The 16,969-nt window shown below is 35.8% G+C and overlaps 1 protein-coding gene across 1 annotated transcript in view; it reads right to left on the bottom strand.

Annotated features, from left to right (window-relative positions):
* Positions 1-12,043: 12,043 nt before the first annotated feature.
* The window catches only part of PXDNL (peroxidasin like), a 478,851-nt gene continuing 473,925 nt past the window's right edge, over positions 12,044-16,969 (bottom strand). The window contains exons 22-23 of the mRNA XM_088023147.1: positions 12,909-13,022; positions 12,044-12,175 (exon numbers count right to left, since the gene is read on the bottom strand). Coding sequence (XP_087879273.1) covers positions 12,044-12,175; positions 12,909-13,022 — 246 coding nt within the window. The remainder of the gene's footprint in view (positions 12,176-12,908; positions 13,023-16,969) is intronic.

Genomic DNA, 16,969 nt, shown 5'->3' with positions numbered 1-16,969 from the left:
CTTTCCTCTCAGGGATGCCTTTGCTATATCCCAAAGATTTTGAACAGTTGTGTTTTCATTTTCATTGGTTTCCATGAATTTTTTTTTAATTCTTCTTTAATTTCCTGGTTGACCCATTCATTCTTTAGTAGGATGCTCTTTAGCCTCCATGTATTTGAGTTCTTTCCGACTTTCCTCTTCTGATTGAGTTCTAGTTTCAAAGCATTGTGGTCTGAAAATATGCAGGGAATAATCCCAAACTTTTGGTGCTGGTTGAGACCTGATTTGTGACCTAGGATGTGATCTAATCTGGAGAATGTTCCATGGGCACTAGACAAGAATGTGTATTCCATTGCTTTGGGATAAAATATTCTTAATATGTCTGTGAAGTCCATTTGGTCCAGTGTGTCATTTAAAATCTTTATTTCCTTGTTGATCTTTTGCTTAGATGATCTGTCCATTTCAGTCATGGGGATGTTAAAGTCCCCCACTATTATTATATTGTTGTCAATGTGTTTCTTTGCTTTTCTTATTAATTGTCTTATATAATGGGCTGCTCCCATGTTAGGGGCATAGATATTTACAATTGTTAGATCTTCTTGTTGGATAGACCCTTTAAGTAGGATATAGCGTCCTTCCTCATCTCTTATTACAGTCTTTGGTTTAAAATCTAATTTGTCTGATATAAGGATTTCCACCCCAGCTTTCTTTTGGTGTCCATTAGCATGGTAAATAGTTTTACACCCCTCTCTTTCAATCTGGGGTTGTCTTTGGGTCTAAAATGAATCTCTGGCAGACAGCATTTCGATGGGTCTTGTTTTTTAATTCAATCTGATAGCCTGTGTCTTTTGATTGGGGCATTTACCCCATTTACATTCAGGGTAAACATAGAAAGATATGAATTTAGTGCCATTGTATTGCCTGTAAGGTGACTGTTACTGTATATTGTCTGTGTTCCTTTCTGGTCTATATTACTTTTAGGCTCTCTCTTTGCTTAGAGGACCCCTTTCAAGATTTCTTGGAGGGCCGGTTTTATGTTTGCAAATTCCTTTAGTTTTTGTTTGTCTTGGAAGCTTTTTATCTCTCCTTCAATTTTCAATGACAGCCTAGCTGGATATAGTATTCTTGGCTGCATATTTTTCTCGTTTAGTGCTCTGAAGATATCATGCCAGTCCTTTCTGGCCTGCCAGGTCTCTGTGGACAGGTCTGTTGTCAATCTAATATTTCTACCATTATAGATTACATATCTCCTCTCCCGAGCTGCTTTCAAGATTTTCTCTTTGTCTCTGAGACTCATAAGTTTTACTATTAGATGTTATGGTGTTGACCTATTTTTATTGATTTTGAGAGGGGTTCTCTGTGTCTCCTGGATTTTGATGCCTGTTTCCTTCCCCACATTAGGGAAGTTCTCTGCTATAATTTCCTCCAATATACCTTCTGTACCTCTCTCTCTTTCTTCTTCTTCTGGGACCCATTTATTCTAATGTTGTTTAATCTTATCCTATTGCTTATCTCTCGAATTCTGCCCATGTGATCCAGTAGTTGTTTATCTCTCTTTTTCTCAGCTTCTTTATTTTCCATCATTTGGTCTTCTATATCACTGATTTTCTCTTCTGCCTCATTTATCCTAGCAGTGAGTGCCCCCATTTTTTATTGCACCTCATTAATAGCCTTTTTGATTTCGATTTGGTTAGATTTTAGCTCTTTTATTTCTCCAGAAAGGGTGTCTCTAATAACTTCCATGTTTTTTTCAAGCCCAGGTAGTATCTTTAAAATCATGATTCTGAACTCTAGGTCCGACATCATACTAATGTCTGTATTGAGTAGGTCCCTGGCAGATGGTACTACCTCTTGTTCTTTTTGCTGAGGTGATATTTTTCATCTTGTCATTTTGTCCAGAGGAGAATAGATGAATGAGAGAACAAAATGCTAACAGGTTAACAACGTCCCCAGAAAATATACTCTAAACAAATCAGAAAAGACCTGAAACCAGGGGAAAAGAAAGGGAAAGAAAGAAAAAAGAAAAAGAAAAAAAAAAGAAAAAGAAAAAGACAAAAACAAACAAAAACAGAACGAAACAAAAAGAAAACAGAATATGGTCAAATATGATCAGGCTGGTGCATAGATCAGTGCCACACACTAGATTTTGGGTGTATTTTGGTCTGTTAGAAGAAAGTGCCTCCTAAAATTGTAAAGAAAGAAAGATTTATATATGTACAAAATAAGGGTTGATACAATGAATGGATGGAAGATGACTATAAAGATGAAAATTATAAAAGATTTTATAAAAGGAATTGATAAAATAAGAAGTTGTTTGAAAAAAGAAAGAAGAAGGTTAAAAAAAAAGGGAGAGAATGTGATCAGGCAGGAGAGTACAACAAAGCCATACACTATTGATTTAGGGTATATTTTGATTTGCTAGAAGAAACTGTATTTCAAAATTTTAAAGAGAGAACAACTTATACATATATGCCAAAAACAAGGGTAACTGCTATGAAGGGATAGAATATGACTCTAAAAATGAAAAATAAAGTTTTTTTTTTAAAGGGATTGATAAGATGTTGGTTGAAAAAGGGAAAAAGAAAAATAAAAAAAAAAACAGTTAAAAAATTAAGTTTGAAAAACTAATGAATCATGGTAAAAAAGCCATGAATTCTATGTGCGGTATTCCCCTAGCACTGGAGTTCTCCCGTTCTCCTTGATCAGTAAACTTGGTCTTGGCTTGCTGTTCGTGCTTATCTTCAGGGGGAGGGGCCTGTTGCCGTGGTTCCCAGACGTCTTTGCCTGGAGGTGGAATTGCCCCGCCCTTGTCAGTCCGGGCTAAGCAATCTGCTTGCGTTTGCTCTCTGGAGCTTTTGTTCCCTGCAAGCTCTCCCTACAGTTTTGGAGGATGAGAGTGAAAATGCTGGCCTCCCAATCTCTGTCTGGAGGAGCCAAGAACTCGGGCCCTGCTCCTTAGTGCGCCCCCAGAGGAAAGCAGTCAGTCACTCCCGTCTCCCAGGTCTCCGGCCACACTCTGTGCTCACCCGGCCTGTGAGAAAACGTTTCTGTCTCTGGCACACAACCCTGTGTGGAGTCTCCAAACCCAGCAGATCCCTGCAATGCACTCCCGCGCTGCTCCTCCCCAGGGAGGAAGGGGAGTCTCCCTGACTCTGCTGCTTGTTGGGTCCTTGCTGGAGGAGCAGTGGCCCGACTGTGCAGCAGATCACAGTTTATGGCAACCCCGAGCTGAGAGCCCGTGCCTTGGCTCCGTCTCTTCGGCTGGCTTCCCTGCTCTGATACCTGGGATCTCTGCCACATTCAGGCTCCCCCAGTCTTTTGTGACCCCAAGGGTCCTGAGACCACACTGTCCCGTGAGGGTTCCACCTCCTGCTTAGCCACTGGACCGACTTCTAAAAGTTCCAATTTTGTGCTCCGCGGCTCTATCACTTGCCAGAAGTGGCTGACGGAGGCCCCCTCCCCCGCCGTCTATCCTCCCGAATATCGCCTTGGATTCACTTCTCCACACGTCCTACCTTCCAGTAAGTGGTCGCTTCTCTGTTCAGAGAGTTTTTGGTACTCTCTTCTTCTATCTTCTGTTGAGTTCGTAGGTTTTCCAAATGGTTTGATCCCATTCAGCTGAATTCCTGAGACCAGATGAAATCCAGGTCTCCTACTCCTCTGCCATCTTGCTCTGCCCTCTTAGCTAAACAATTTTTATGCCCATTTTTTTTTGTTTGATTTGACTATTACATTTTAGGTAATCTTGAAGCTATTTTCTGTTTTGGTGTCAGGCAATAAAGTGATACAAACTTCAGACTATAATATAGATGAGTTTTACCATGTAGCCAGGATACTGTCACATCTATTGCAACTTTTTTTGTACAAAAGAATATTAAGAATGTGTGTGAGAATGAAAATAGTTACCCTAGGCATGGCAATTCCATGCTGAAATTTATCAAAACAACACCTAGAAACACATATATTATAAATACACACATTTGCCTTTCCCCATAACTCTTCATTTTGATTTCTGGGTTCTAATTTATTGACTATTGATTCCCCTTGCTTGCTTTTATTTTTAATGTTTGTTGATGACTGACCTCCAGTATAGACTTGATTTTCCATATCCACTTCAGTATGCTAGGGATATAAAATCCAATTTCCATCCTGTCTCTACTTTGGAAAAGGGGCAGTCCCCAGTCAACACACCTATATTGTCCTGGCCTTTATACTCCCAGGCCATTTGCAATTTATCCCCATTATCTTTGTTGTAGGCCTGGTTTTACATTAATGATTTATTAACACTATCAAATAAAAACAAGCTTAAGGGCGCCTGGGTGGCTCAGATGGTTAAGCGTCTGTCTTCGGCTCAGGTCATGATCCTGGAGTCCTGGGATTGAGTCCCGCTTTGGGCTCCCTGCTCCTTGGGAGCCTGCTTCTCGCTCTGCCTCTCTCTCATGAATAAATAAATAAAATCTTAAAAAAAAAAAACAAGCTTAAGTCCATAACCCCAATCTTTGAATAACTAAAACTCTTGGATCTTCAGAAATTTTGTTGTTCTACCTTAACTAAATAACCCTTTTCTGCTTGTGCAATTGAAATCCTTCATGGTTACACTATTAAATGACCATGGCTTGGTTTTGCAGTATAACTTCCTTTGCAAATAAAGTTTGAAGATGGTGAAAGCATTGTGGGTGGTCTCCCAAAATGACAGTGGGTTTTGAAACTATCATTGTTGCTGCTGCCTGTAGAGCACTATGCTACTTGGAACACTGCCTGGGGCTCAAAGTCAGCATGACTTCTATTTACAGGTCAGCTCAGGTTTTGTAAGCAAAGCCACTCCATCTCCGACTGCCCAGGGCAGTCCTGATGCTAGCATGTTGCGTTAGCTCCTGTAATTTCTGAGCTGTTAACGTAATGACACATGGCTTCAAACTGCGTTTCAGAAAATTGCTTCTTAAGATCCTTTACCATTCCTGGATTTCATACTGCACATTTATTTCAGTTTTAAAGCACAAAACTATATCCTTTTTGCCTGAAGCTAATTGTGTAAAAGAACCACTTCCCATTGTGATACAAAAACAAACAAACAAAAAAAACCCACTAGCTCATATTTCACAACTATTTCATCCCTTCTTTGCTCATATAGGAATCTACAGCAATGACTAGAACATGGAATCTTTCATCCATTGGCAAGAAAGTTAATACATTGAATACTTTTCAAGAGACACATATTTTCTGTGTCTAATAAATGCATTTTGCATCCATTTAGTCCAACAAAATCATTGTTTATTTTTAGTCCAATAAAATCATTGTTTAGAACACCAAAATACCATACTGTGGCCCTTACCACTTAGAAGTAGTAAGGTATTGAATAAATTAATCATAGTCCATATTTTTTTTTTTAAGATTGCAGAACACCTATTCCTATCATGGGAATTCTTTTAATGAGAAACAATTAGTATCTTTTCCATGGCTTATTATATTGGACATATATTTATTAAGAAAAATGATTTTAGTTAACTTATGTAAATGGGAATTGCCTTGGAGAAAAATGCATAGGAGCATAAGAAAGAGAAAATTGGAAGAATTCATGAATGTCAGAGTTTTATGGAAACTACATGAAGAACTTCAACATGAAGTAAACAAGAAGGTAATGGATTGCATGAAAAAAAGTACTTAAAGTGATTGATGAGAAATACAATTCTAGCAATCCAAAGGGCACTGACTCCTTTAAATTTTCAAAACACCATCAGTCACAATATATAAACTAATGGATCTACAACTAAGTTTGTTATTTTTTACTGACCCTGTTTTCATATAAAAATAATAAATCCCAATTCTAATAAGTATAAAAGGATATGGAAATGTTTGCAACAACTAGTACAAAAAATGTTCTTTATAAAAACAATGATAAAATAAATGCCTAAAGACTCAGATGTCCAAATTTTCTAATCTGGATTATTTTAACTAAATGATGAAATCATCATCATAGTTGGTTATAGGAGGGGAGCAGAGAGTGGTCTTAACCAAAAATTGTTTAGGATTTTCCTTTAAATTTCTGTCTTGTATCCTTTAAACGTTAAAAAATTTGTAGTTTGGTAGGTGAGAAATGTCACACTACACTAGACTATGAGGCTATCTATCTATCTATCTATCTATCTATCTATCATCTATCTATCTACTATCATCATCTACATGCATACATCTATACAGACTCATGATTTATGATATTTGGTGTATATATCAAGAAAGAAACATTGCTCCTAATGTTTACCTTATATGCTATTCAAATAAGTTGGTTTGTGGGACTTCTTTTTTCTATTTTCATTTGAACCTCAAACATTTTAAAAGATGGGAAGCACATCCTTTACTTTCTATATTAACATTTGGAACAACTTGAGGCTATCAGACTCTAAGAAGCATCATTGGGTTATTTTCAAAGATTTCTTAAGACCCTAGCTCCATGCCACCAGGGCTTTAGCCATCATCATCTCCCGATTTTTAAAAATATCATTTCTATAGTATTTTTTCTTTTTAATTTTGGGTGTAGTCTAAATATTTCTATAACATCCATTGTAATTTCTTTGTTGATGTATATGTATGTATGTGCTATAATTTTTCTTATTTTTCCTTATTTTTGATTGCACAGTAATTGAGATAGCATGGTCTATAAAATACTATTAAATTATTGAAGTTTGTTAAAGTATGCTGTGTAACCAGGAATCAGTTTTTGAAAATGTTTCCTACAGAACTTTAAAAAATATGTATTCTATTACTGTTAGGGGCAGGATTACAAATATGAGCATTAGCTCAAATTTGTTAACTGTACTGTTCAAATACTGACTACTTTTTGTTTGCTTGATATGTCAGTTTCTGAGAGAAGTATATGAAAATCTGAAAAAGGAGTAATCATTTATAGATGTGCAAATTATATTTCATAAATTGGCACTTTTTAATGTGAACATTATGATGTTTTATGCATATATATGTGCGGGATTTTTGTACTTTTCTGATGATTTGTTTCTTCATCACTACTTAATGACCATAATCACCCTGTATTAGTTTTCAAGGGCTATTGTAACTAAGTACCACAATCCAGCTAGCTTAAACAATAGAAATGCATGGGCTCACAGATCAAGGTGTGGCAGAGTTGGTTGCTTCTGAGGCTGTGGGGAAAGAATGAGCTCTAGGCCTCTCTCCTTAGCCTGTAGATGGCTGTTTTCACATCCCCAGTGTGTTCTCCCTGTGTGTATCTGTGTATCTGTCTCCAAATGTCCCCTCTTCATAAGGAAACTGGTCATATTGGATTAGGACCTACCCTAATAGTCTCTATAAAATTTCTCTCTAAATAAGGTCACATTTTAAGGTACTGGGGGTTAGGACTTAACCTATAAATTTTGGGAAAACACAATTCAACCCATAACAAAGCTCCTTGAAAAATCAGTAAAATATGGGCTATCTCCCTTTCTCCCTTTTTCTCAACATTTTTGTGACATTATGTTTTAGTTTTGTCATGTGAATGTGTTTGCATTTGTGTATATGTATATATATTGTATATATAGTTTTTAAAATCAGTTTGAGACTCTGGATTTTGTCTGATGAGCAAATAACATTTCTATTTAATATGATTTCAAATATATTTAAATTTGTTACTATTATATTAAATTTTCCATTAACCAAAATTTTAATTTCTTTGTTTTCTTACCTTCTTTTGAATTGATCATGTTTTTCTGAATGAAAATTATATATTTCTATCATTTCAGTCACTACACTTAAATTTTTGAGTTTGTGATTTCTCTATTGGTACAAGCCAAGTGTTTTCATTAATTTTGTAGCTTGGGATTTCTACACCTCAATGATCATGTAAATTTAAACTTCACATCTTCACATGGTCTTTAACAATGACCAAACTGGAATGTTCTCCAGAATCATGAGCATACATCCGTGTGGGTTCCAGACCTGTTCCTTCAGCTCTGACTCTAAATTCCTCTCTTCACAGTTACATCCAGTTTGATGTTTTTCCTTTATAAATTGTTTTTTTCTTTTTATTTGGGTTTCATTTGCTCTAGACTGAGCTTCCCATACCAACCACATAGTCCCTAGCCTTTCTAGTAAATTATATTGTTTCTTCCACATGCTTTTCCAGAAACAAGATTGCGTAATACTTTCTATTGTTTAGAGGATTTTAAGTCTCTAAAAATCCAAGTTTTCTTCTTTAAAAAAAAAAGATTTTATTTATTTATTTGACAGAGAGAGAGAGCACAAGCATGAGCAGAGGGAGGAGAAGCAGGCTCCCCGCTGAGTAGGGAGCCCCATTCAGGACTTGATCCCAGGACCCTGGAATCATGACCTGAGCTGAAGGTAGACATTTAACTGATTGAGGGACACCTGGGCGGCTCAGTCAGTTAAGCATCCAACACTTGATCTCAGCTCAGGTCTTAATCTCAGGGTTGTGAGTTCAAGCCCCCATGGGCTCTATTCTGGGTGTAGAGCCTACTTAAAAAAAATAAATGATCTTCATTTATTCCTAATGTTTTAGGATATATTAACATACATGGAATTAAGAATATTCTCCAGAAAGAAAAAAAGAACATTTTCCAGAGTCCATTGACCAAAATATGGATGATGGATAACTAGATAAATGATGAATAAACAATTAGATAGTACATACTCTTTCCAAAGATAAAAATGCAATTTAAAATTTTTTACACTGGATTATTCCCATACACACAAATTCCAAATGTGTACCAACATTTAGGTGCAAGATATAAGAAAAGATAACACTATTTTAATTTTATTTACACATAATACATATTATATATAGATGTCTATAATATTGTTGTGTATATAACAGATAAATATATATATATATATATATATATATATGAGCCAGAGCCTTAGAGTTGAACCATTTTTGTTAATAATTAAGTTTAAAGAAATTCTCCTCTCTTATTTCACAAAGTATGTTTAGAACACAAAATAAGCTTCATAATTTCAGGAAATATTATCTCTTCTGTCTGTCTAGTTTATGTTTGAGATGCAAATTTAAACATTGATTCATTTCTGATGCTTGAAACAAAAGCAAGGACTAAAAACATAGCATATGCAGTTATATTTAAGGTACAGATTTTAGCACTACTTATATTTAGTACACCGTCCCTCATTTTGTATATTCATGAGGAATAAAAAAGTTTACATTGTTTTTTACAAACCCTACCATGCCAATAAATGTTGAGGACACTCACCTAAATATGGCTTTTAATAAAACACATCTTTCTTAAACTGGAATATAGGATTTCTGTGTGAGATATCCATGACCTTGATTTAACTTACTAATAAACTATATTTTATTTGCAAATGAAAATGCATTATACATGACATTGGGCAATGGGGTATTTGTAGTAATTACAGTTCAGTAAATCTATTTTAACATCATTTCACAATTAAACAAAAAAATCCTTACCAAAATTCCCAACAGATTTTCCTACCTCTGCCCCATAACATACAGATCTAGAAAATAAATAGGCCAACATAAAAACTCTGTCTTAAACATTGCTATTTGCCTTCTGTGAGCATTAAAGACTATTTGTCAGGTAAATGCCCTATTTTTAATCTCCAGTCTCAAATAAAAGCTGTCTATATCCCTTCAACTACATGTCATGTAGCTCTGTGTGCAGTGTGGCCACTTAGGTATAGGAGGTACAAAGTAGACATTAAAGAGCCCCTGAAAGAAAGGAGCTATTTTTCTACCTTTTCACATAATCATACATCCTGGTTAAAAATCTTTGCTTTTCTTTAGCAGACAAAATCAGGCAAAAAGTGAGCCCAAGAATGCTTTCATCTTCTTTGTGTATACCTCCTCATGGATACTTCTTTTGCCCCAGATCAGAAAAGTGTCACATGTAAAAAACATTAAATTTTACCTAAAACAAATTTCTTGGCAGAATATAATATATCAAATATTGTTAACAAATACATTTGGATTTTCAATGTTTTAAGGTTCTTTGGAATAGACAAAATCATTGAGGAAGAAACATCATCATATTTGTGTTGCATAGAAACTGTATAGAGGAATACACACACACACACAGACACACACATAGGAAACTGAAAATAACATTCACCTTTGGACGGCAGAAATGGAATACAAAGGTTTATATATCCTTGGGAAATACTTGAAATTTTTATTATGCACAATAATACTTTCAAAATGAAACATTTTTAAAAATACAGTCAAATAAATGAAATACAAATAAAATGAATAAAGCAAAAGGTAATCTGTATGATGATATTATAACCATATTTGTAAAGGTTACTGGATTTTCAAATTGTCAGTTGATAGACAAGTTTTTAAATCCCCATGTTCCATTTTAAATGATAATTTTATTCTGTTATTTTGATATTTGCTTATGTTCAACAAGCCAAACATACTGACCAGGTGGCATCCAAATTAACATGTGGTTATGGACAAAAAGTCATATGAGATATCATACAGGTCTTGCTTAAACTTTAATAAAATGATAAAATGACAAATGAACATGATGAGAAACCTAAACTATTACATGTATTATTGTCATTTGCAATATGTTTACTGTAGTTTCAGAGGAACTAATTATACTTCCATAACGTTTAGCTTCATTTCACTTTGTTGCATTTTGAAAGGCCACCAAATGTCAAGCTTTTGCAACTTGTTACATTTTGTCTTTCAAAATGAAATATAATTAAAAATTATTTTGGACTTAAAAATGCATCAAACATCAAACTTTTAGGACATATAGTTTTGTCCTTAAACTTTTTAGTAAAAAATTATTTTGTATCGTAGGAGGGAATCACCAATACGTTTTTAAAATAATGACCTGTATTATCAAACTCCGAAAACACCTTTCCTCACTCATAATATTAAAACCATGAAAATATTTTCACTACAATGAATACTGTATTTTACATAATACTTCTAAATATTGGGAGATTTTGTGCCTGGTGTTAAATGTTTATTTTGTAATTGGAAAACAGTAGAGTTATCACCCTGAGAGTCCCTCTGGGCAGGACACTACATGAAGTCTCCCCTCAAAAGTCCTAGAACAAAGAATTTCTTAAACAAATCTACAACAACTGCAACCAACCCCAAATACTGTGGCTGCATCATAGTTTAAAAGAATTTATTAAGTGAAACTCACCTAATTTACTAAATATTCCATTCTGAATATAGCTAACCTATTGTCTATTGGATTGTATTTTAAATGCTATAACAGAGTGCCAAAATTAGAAGAAACCTCATAGCAACAACTTTTGTTAAAGTCAAAAACATTTCCAATTTTTCTGATAGTAAACTCAGCTTGTTCCTGAATTGTTCAGACTTGATAAATTTCAATTTCGACATCTCACTGGTGATAATAATGACAAGTGATGGAAAGGCAGAGATTGAGCAAGGCTCCTTTGAAGGATCTTCCCTTCATAGTGTTTGTATTTTCTAGCCAAATGTAAAAATGGCAAGCTCCTCCAAATACTTTCACTCACTTTTCCCTAATGTTCTAGAAGTTAGAGCCTACTGATGGTTAAGGTAAGTGCCTTTCCAGAAACATCTGGCCATTATCTAGGTTCTAGATGTGAGAGACGGAGTGAGGAAAGCAATATGTATTACATGTGCCAAAGTTATCACAGATCTTTCCAGATGTTTTCTCTGAGTGCAAAACCCATTCTCTCAAAATTCCTGGAGATCATATAATCTCTCTGAATTTTGAAATGAGAGATTTTCCACAATACTCAGATTTTTTAAAAATATTGCATGAAATTCTTTTTATTTCCCTGTACAGCATGTAAAACTGGTAGCTTACAATAAGAAATATTTCTCACAATAAAGTAATCCCTATCTTCTTTATAGACATTAATTTTGCATTACTTCAAGGTATGTAAGAAAATGAAAAGATGCAAGATCATCAGTATGTTGAAGGGTTAAATGAACTAATTTGTTTTAGATCAGTGGTTTCTGTGCCAGGAGTGTGACCACAGGTTAAACAAAAGTGCCTGACTGCCTTTTCCTGAGAAATTCCCCATTCAGGGTTCAAGAGCAGTAAATTGCTTAGCGGTTCTCTGAGGAATCAGCTGGCATTCCTGTGTCTCTGCAAACTGGACAGCAGGTTCCTTTCACCAATTCAAGACTGAGACATGGAGCCGGAGGACAAGTCTCTACCATACAGGTGACCTGGCCACTCTGAAAGGCAACATTCAAAGATTATTCCCATTTTTCTTACAGTGGAATTACCTTTTAAAAGTTTCTTATAATATGTAATCTGATTGGCTGACTATCTCAATATAATAAAAATTATCCATGGTATGAGCTAATTTATACATGTAGTTCCTATTAATGCTTTATTTCTACATTTGCATCATGAAAAAGCAAGGCTGGAAGTACTGGCCTATAAAATGTTACCTCCCAAACCGGAGGGCTTGAGGTGTGGAGAGAGGCAGGAGTGATTGCTATCAGCTCTGTCCAAAAAACAAACTAAATAAAGACTGAGCTTTTCTCTTTTGGTGGGTATCATGATAAGTTTTTTTTAATATTTACCAAATGCTTTCAGGCAACTTTTGTAGTGAGCCTGACTGGAGAATAAGGAGATGAATTCAAGCCCCATTTCTGCCTCTATTTGTGTAATCTTGGGCAAAGCTCAGTAAACATCCTGAGTGTCAGCTCTCCCAGTTATTAGTGAAAATATGAAAAACCCATGTGGTATTTGGCAAGTGTTCATGAGATAGTGGCATATTTATATCAATAATCAGAAACCTCAAAATCTCACATCAATATCTTGACCTTAAAAATATGCCTAGAATCTGTTCACAAAAAAAGAACATTTTTCTCTCTTGAATTTTTCAGGTTTGTCTCAACTGGCAAGCTAGCAGAAGTAAAACAGGAGGAGGAAGATGGAAAAACTTCTAGCGACACATACCTTACACATACAGCTAATGCAGTCTTCTTTCATCCAGTGTTCATTGTCTTTTCTTCGAATCCCTTTATCATCTGTGCATCCCGCCTGCCTGAGGCGTGCCTCCAGCTTGTTTATCTAAAAAAGGAGATGAAGGAAAGGAATGTGGGAATTGAAATAGTACCAACAAAGCAGATAACTAACACAGTTTGATGAAATGCTCTATTCTGTAAGCAAACACCTAGAGGGCAAAAGAAACTTCAAAGCCAACATAATTTTTAACTTTTTTTTACCCAAAACTTAATGAATCCAAGTCATCCAGTGTCTAAGCAAATAAATAGTTCCCTATATGTGACAAAATATTGAATATGGATCTACTATCTGAAACAGGTAAGTTTTAAAAGAATGGAATTAAAATCAAATGAGTAGATAAAAATCTTAAGAAATATTAACATTAATTCAACAAATCTATATTTTACTTAATCTTTGTACTTAGGTTTTTATAAACAGCATTCCCTAAACAAATGTTTATTAGACTTCAAAGATAAAGCAAACAATCCAAGGTCTCAAGGAGCTTAAGACTTAGTGGAATGACAGATCAATAAATCAGTGTTAAGCCAATTAGATAATGACGGTATATCAGAAGCAAAAGAAGAGCAGAAGACAAGTTTCTCTTGGTTCTGCCTCAGGAAGTAAGGGAGGCCTCACATGGGAAAAAGCATTTGAACTGTAAGTGCACATAACAAAATCATTCAGAAAAACAAGCAGGGAAAAAGGCATTTCAGACAAAAGGGGAAAAGTTTGGCCAAAGCATGGGCACCACAAACAGGTCAGTATCTCAGGAACATAAACTGCTGTGGAGGGTAAAAGGCACAGGGGCAGTGTTGGTGGGAATCAAGGCAGCAAAGAAAATTAGGGACTTAACAGTCCTATAAATTCATTTAGATATTATAGTCTCTAGACAACGGGGAAAAATAGCAGTGATCACATAATGGCGATATGAAGACAGACTAGTGAAAATAAAGAAACTTCAAGAAGATCCACATGGGCTCAGCTGAGAAAGGAAGAAGTGAGAGTCAGGAAGAGCCATTGAGCAGGTAGAGGTGTTTGGTTGGATTGAGGGTAGGGGAGAAAGAAGAACCAAGATGACTGCAAAGTTCCACGTTTCATAAGGTGCATGAATGATGGTGACGTTCAGTAAGATATATTCTAGAGAATGCATTACAAAAGAGTAATGATCCATAGAGAAACTAAAGATACTGAATTGAGAGGAATTTTAGAAAGGATGAAAAAATGCAGTTTTACAAAAGAAAAGGCTAAGTCCAAGAGCACTGAATGACTTATGAAAGTTGCAGCTGCAATGCTATGGGCTGAACCATATCCCCTGAAAATCATATGTTGAGGCTCCAACCCCCAATACCTCAGAATGTGACTGTGTTTGGAGATAAAGTCCTTAAAGAAGTAATTAACTTAAATCCAGTGCGATTGTGTCTTTATGAGAAGTGGAGATTAGAGTCCAGACACAGTGGGAAGTCTGTGTGAAGACACAAACCAAGGAGAGAGACCTCAGGAGAAACCAACCCTGTCAACACCTTGATCCAGGAATCCCAGCTTCCAGAACTATGAGAAATTAATTTCTGTTGTAAAACCACCTAGCCTGTGGTATTTGTTATAGCTACGCTAGCAAATGAATACATGCATCATTAGGGCTAGATCCCATATTTTCAAAAGAAATTTCTAATGTATATCTAAAAATCATTATGCTTTTATCCTCTAGTGAATGTTCCTTTCAGATTCTCTGAACTCTGTTATTTGGTTGGAAATAATAAAACAATTTCAAACACTTGACCATGATTACTTGTATGTGACAGAAATTACTGTGCCCAAGAAAAATTTGGAGACATACAATAGACCAGACTGGATGCCTTAAAGACCATAAAAGCAATGATTTATTTTTAAATGGTTACTGAGCACCTGCTATTTGTCACCTAGTCCTAGGGGAGACTACAGTGATAAATACTCCTGGGTTTCTATTCTTAAGGGGTCTGCAATGTGGTAGGGAAGAGTGAATTTCTGCAAAAAATAAATATGATACAAGTCCAGATGTTGTGTGCTAAAAGAGCATATACACAATGAGATGGGATTTCAAGGAAAAATGGTTATTTTTATTTTTTTATTATGTTATGTTAATCACCATACATTACATCATTAGTTTTTGATGTAGTGTTCCATGATTCATTGTTTGCGTGTAACACCCAGTGCTCCATTCAGTACGTGCCCTCTTTAATATGGATTATTTTTAGAAAAATGGAGCAGGAAATGGAGTAATCAGGGAAGAATTTACAATTTAAGTGGTACTTGTGCTAGGTCTTGAATAAAGATAGCATTTGGTCATGGTAGTATTTGTAGTATATTTCAGCTGGAGGGAAAGTATGTGAAGGAAGTATATGAGGGGAGAGTGAACAATGAGTATGTAAGTTTGGCTAAAACAAGGGGCGCCTGGGTGGCTTAGTCGGGTAAGCGTCTGCCTTCAGCTTACATCATGATCCCAGGGTCCTGGGATTGAGCCTCACATTGGGCTTCCTGCTCAGCGGGGAGCCTGCTTCTCCCTCTCCAGCTCCCCCTGCTTGTGCTTTCTCTCTCTGTGACAAATAAAATCTTAAAAAAAAAAGAACATGAAACATGTGAAAAAGATTATTTAGAAATTAGATAAAAAGATGGGTTAGATAAGATAGGAATAAATCTAACCAAAGAGGAAAAGGATCTGTACTCAGAAAACTATAGAATCCTCATGAAAGAAACTGAGGAAGACACAAAGAAATAGAAAATGTTCCATGAAAGAAATTGAGGAAGACACAAAGAAATGGAAAAAGGTTCCATGCTCATGGATTGGAAGAACAAATATTGTGAAGATGTCAATGCTACCTAGAGCAATCTACACATTTAATGCAATCCTTATCAAAATACCATCAACTTTTCTCAAAGAAATGAAACAATAATCCTAAAATTTGCATGGAACCAGAAAAGACCATGAATAGCCAGAGGAATGTTGAAAAAGAAAGCAAAGCTGGTGGCATCACAATTCTGGACTTCAAGCTCTACTACAAAGCTGTAATCATCAAGACAGTATGGTACTGGCACAAAATCAGATACTAGATCAATGGAACAGAATAGAGAGCCCAGAAATGGACCCTCAACTCTATGGTTAACTAATCTTTGACAAAGAGGAAAGAATGTCCAATGGAAAAAAGACAGTCTCTTCAAAAAATGATGTTGGGAAAATTGGACAGCCATATACAGAATGAAACTGGAAAATTTCCTTACACCACACACAAAAATAGACTCAAAATGGATGAAAGACCTAAATGTGAGACGGGAATCCATCAAAATCCTTGAAGAGAACACAGACAGCAACCTCTTCGACCTCAGCTGCAGCAACTTCTTCCTAGAAACATCCGCCAAAGGCAAGGGAAGCAAGGGCCAAAATGAATTATTGGGACTTCATCAAGATAAAAAGCTTTTGCACAGCAAAGGAAACAGTCAACAAAACCAAAAGACAACTGACAGAATGAAGAAGATATTTGCAAATGGCATATCAGATAAAGGGCTAGTACCCAAAATCTATAAAAAAACTTATCAAACTCAACACCCAAAGAACAAATTATCCAATCAAGAAATGCGCAGAAGACATGAACAGACATTTCTGCAAAGAAGACATCCAAATGTCCAACAGACATATGAAAAAGTGCTCCACATCACTTGACATCAGGGAAATCCAAATCAAAACCACAATGAGATTCTACCTCACACCAGTCAGAATGTCTAAAATTAACAAGTCAGTAAATGACAGATGTTGGCAAGGATGCAGAGAAAGGGGAACCCTCCTATGCTGTTGGTGGGAATGCAAGCTGGTGTAGCCACTCTGGAAAACAATATGGAGGTTCCTCAAAAAGTTGAAAATAGAGCTACCCTACAACCCAGCAATTGCACTACTGGGTATTTACCCCAAAGATAAAATTGTAGTGATCCAAAGGGGCACATATGCCCGAATGTTTATAGCAGCAATGTCCACAATAGCCAAACTA

This window comes from Eumetopias jubatus, unplaced genomic scaffold, assembly GCF_037043125.1.
Source record: "Eumetopias jubatus isolate StellerSeaLion01/CBP00866 unplaced genomic scaffold, mEumJub1_p1.0 scaffold_4, whole genome shotgun sequence".
In the NCBI taxonomy this organism is placed as follows: domain Eukaryota; kingdom Metazoa; phylum Chordata; class Mammalia; order Carnivora; family Otariidae; genus Eumetopias; species Eumetopias jubatus.
Note: the sequence above shows the minus strand (reverse complement) of the source record. Positions and strands in the feature narration are given on the sequence as shown.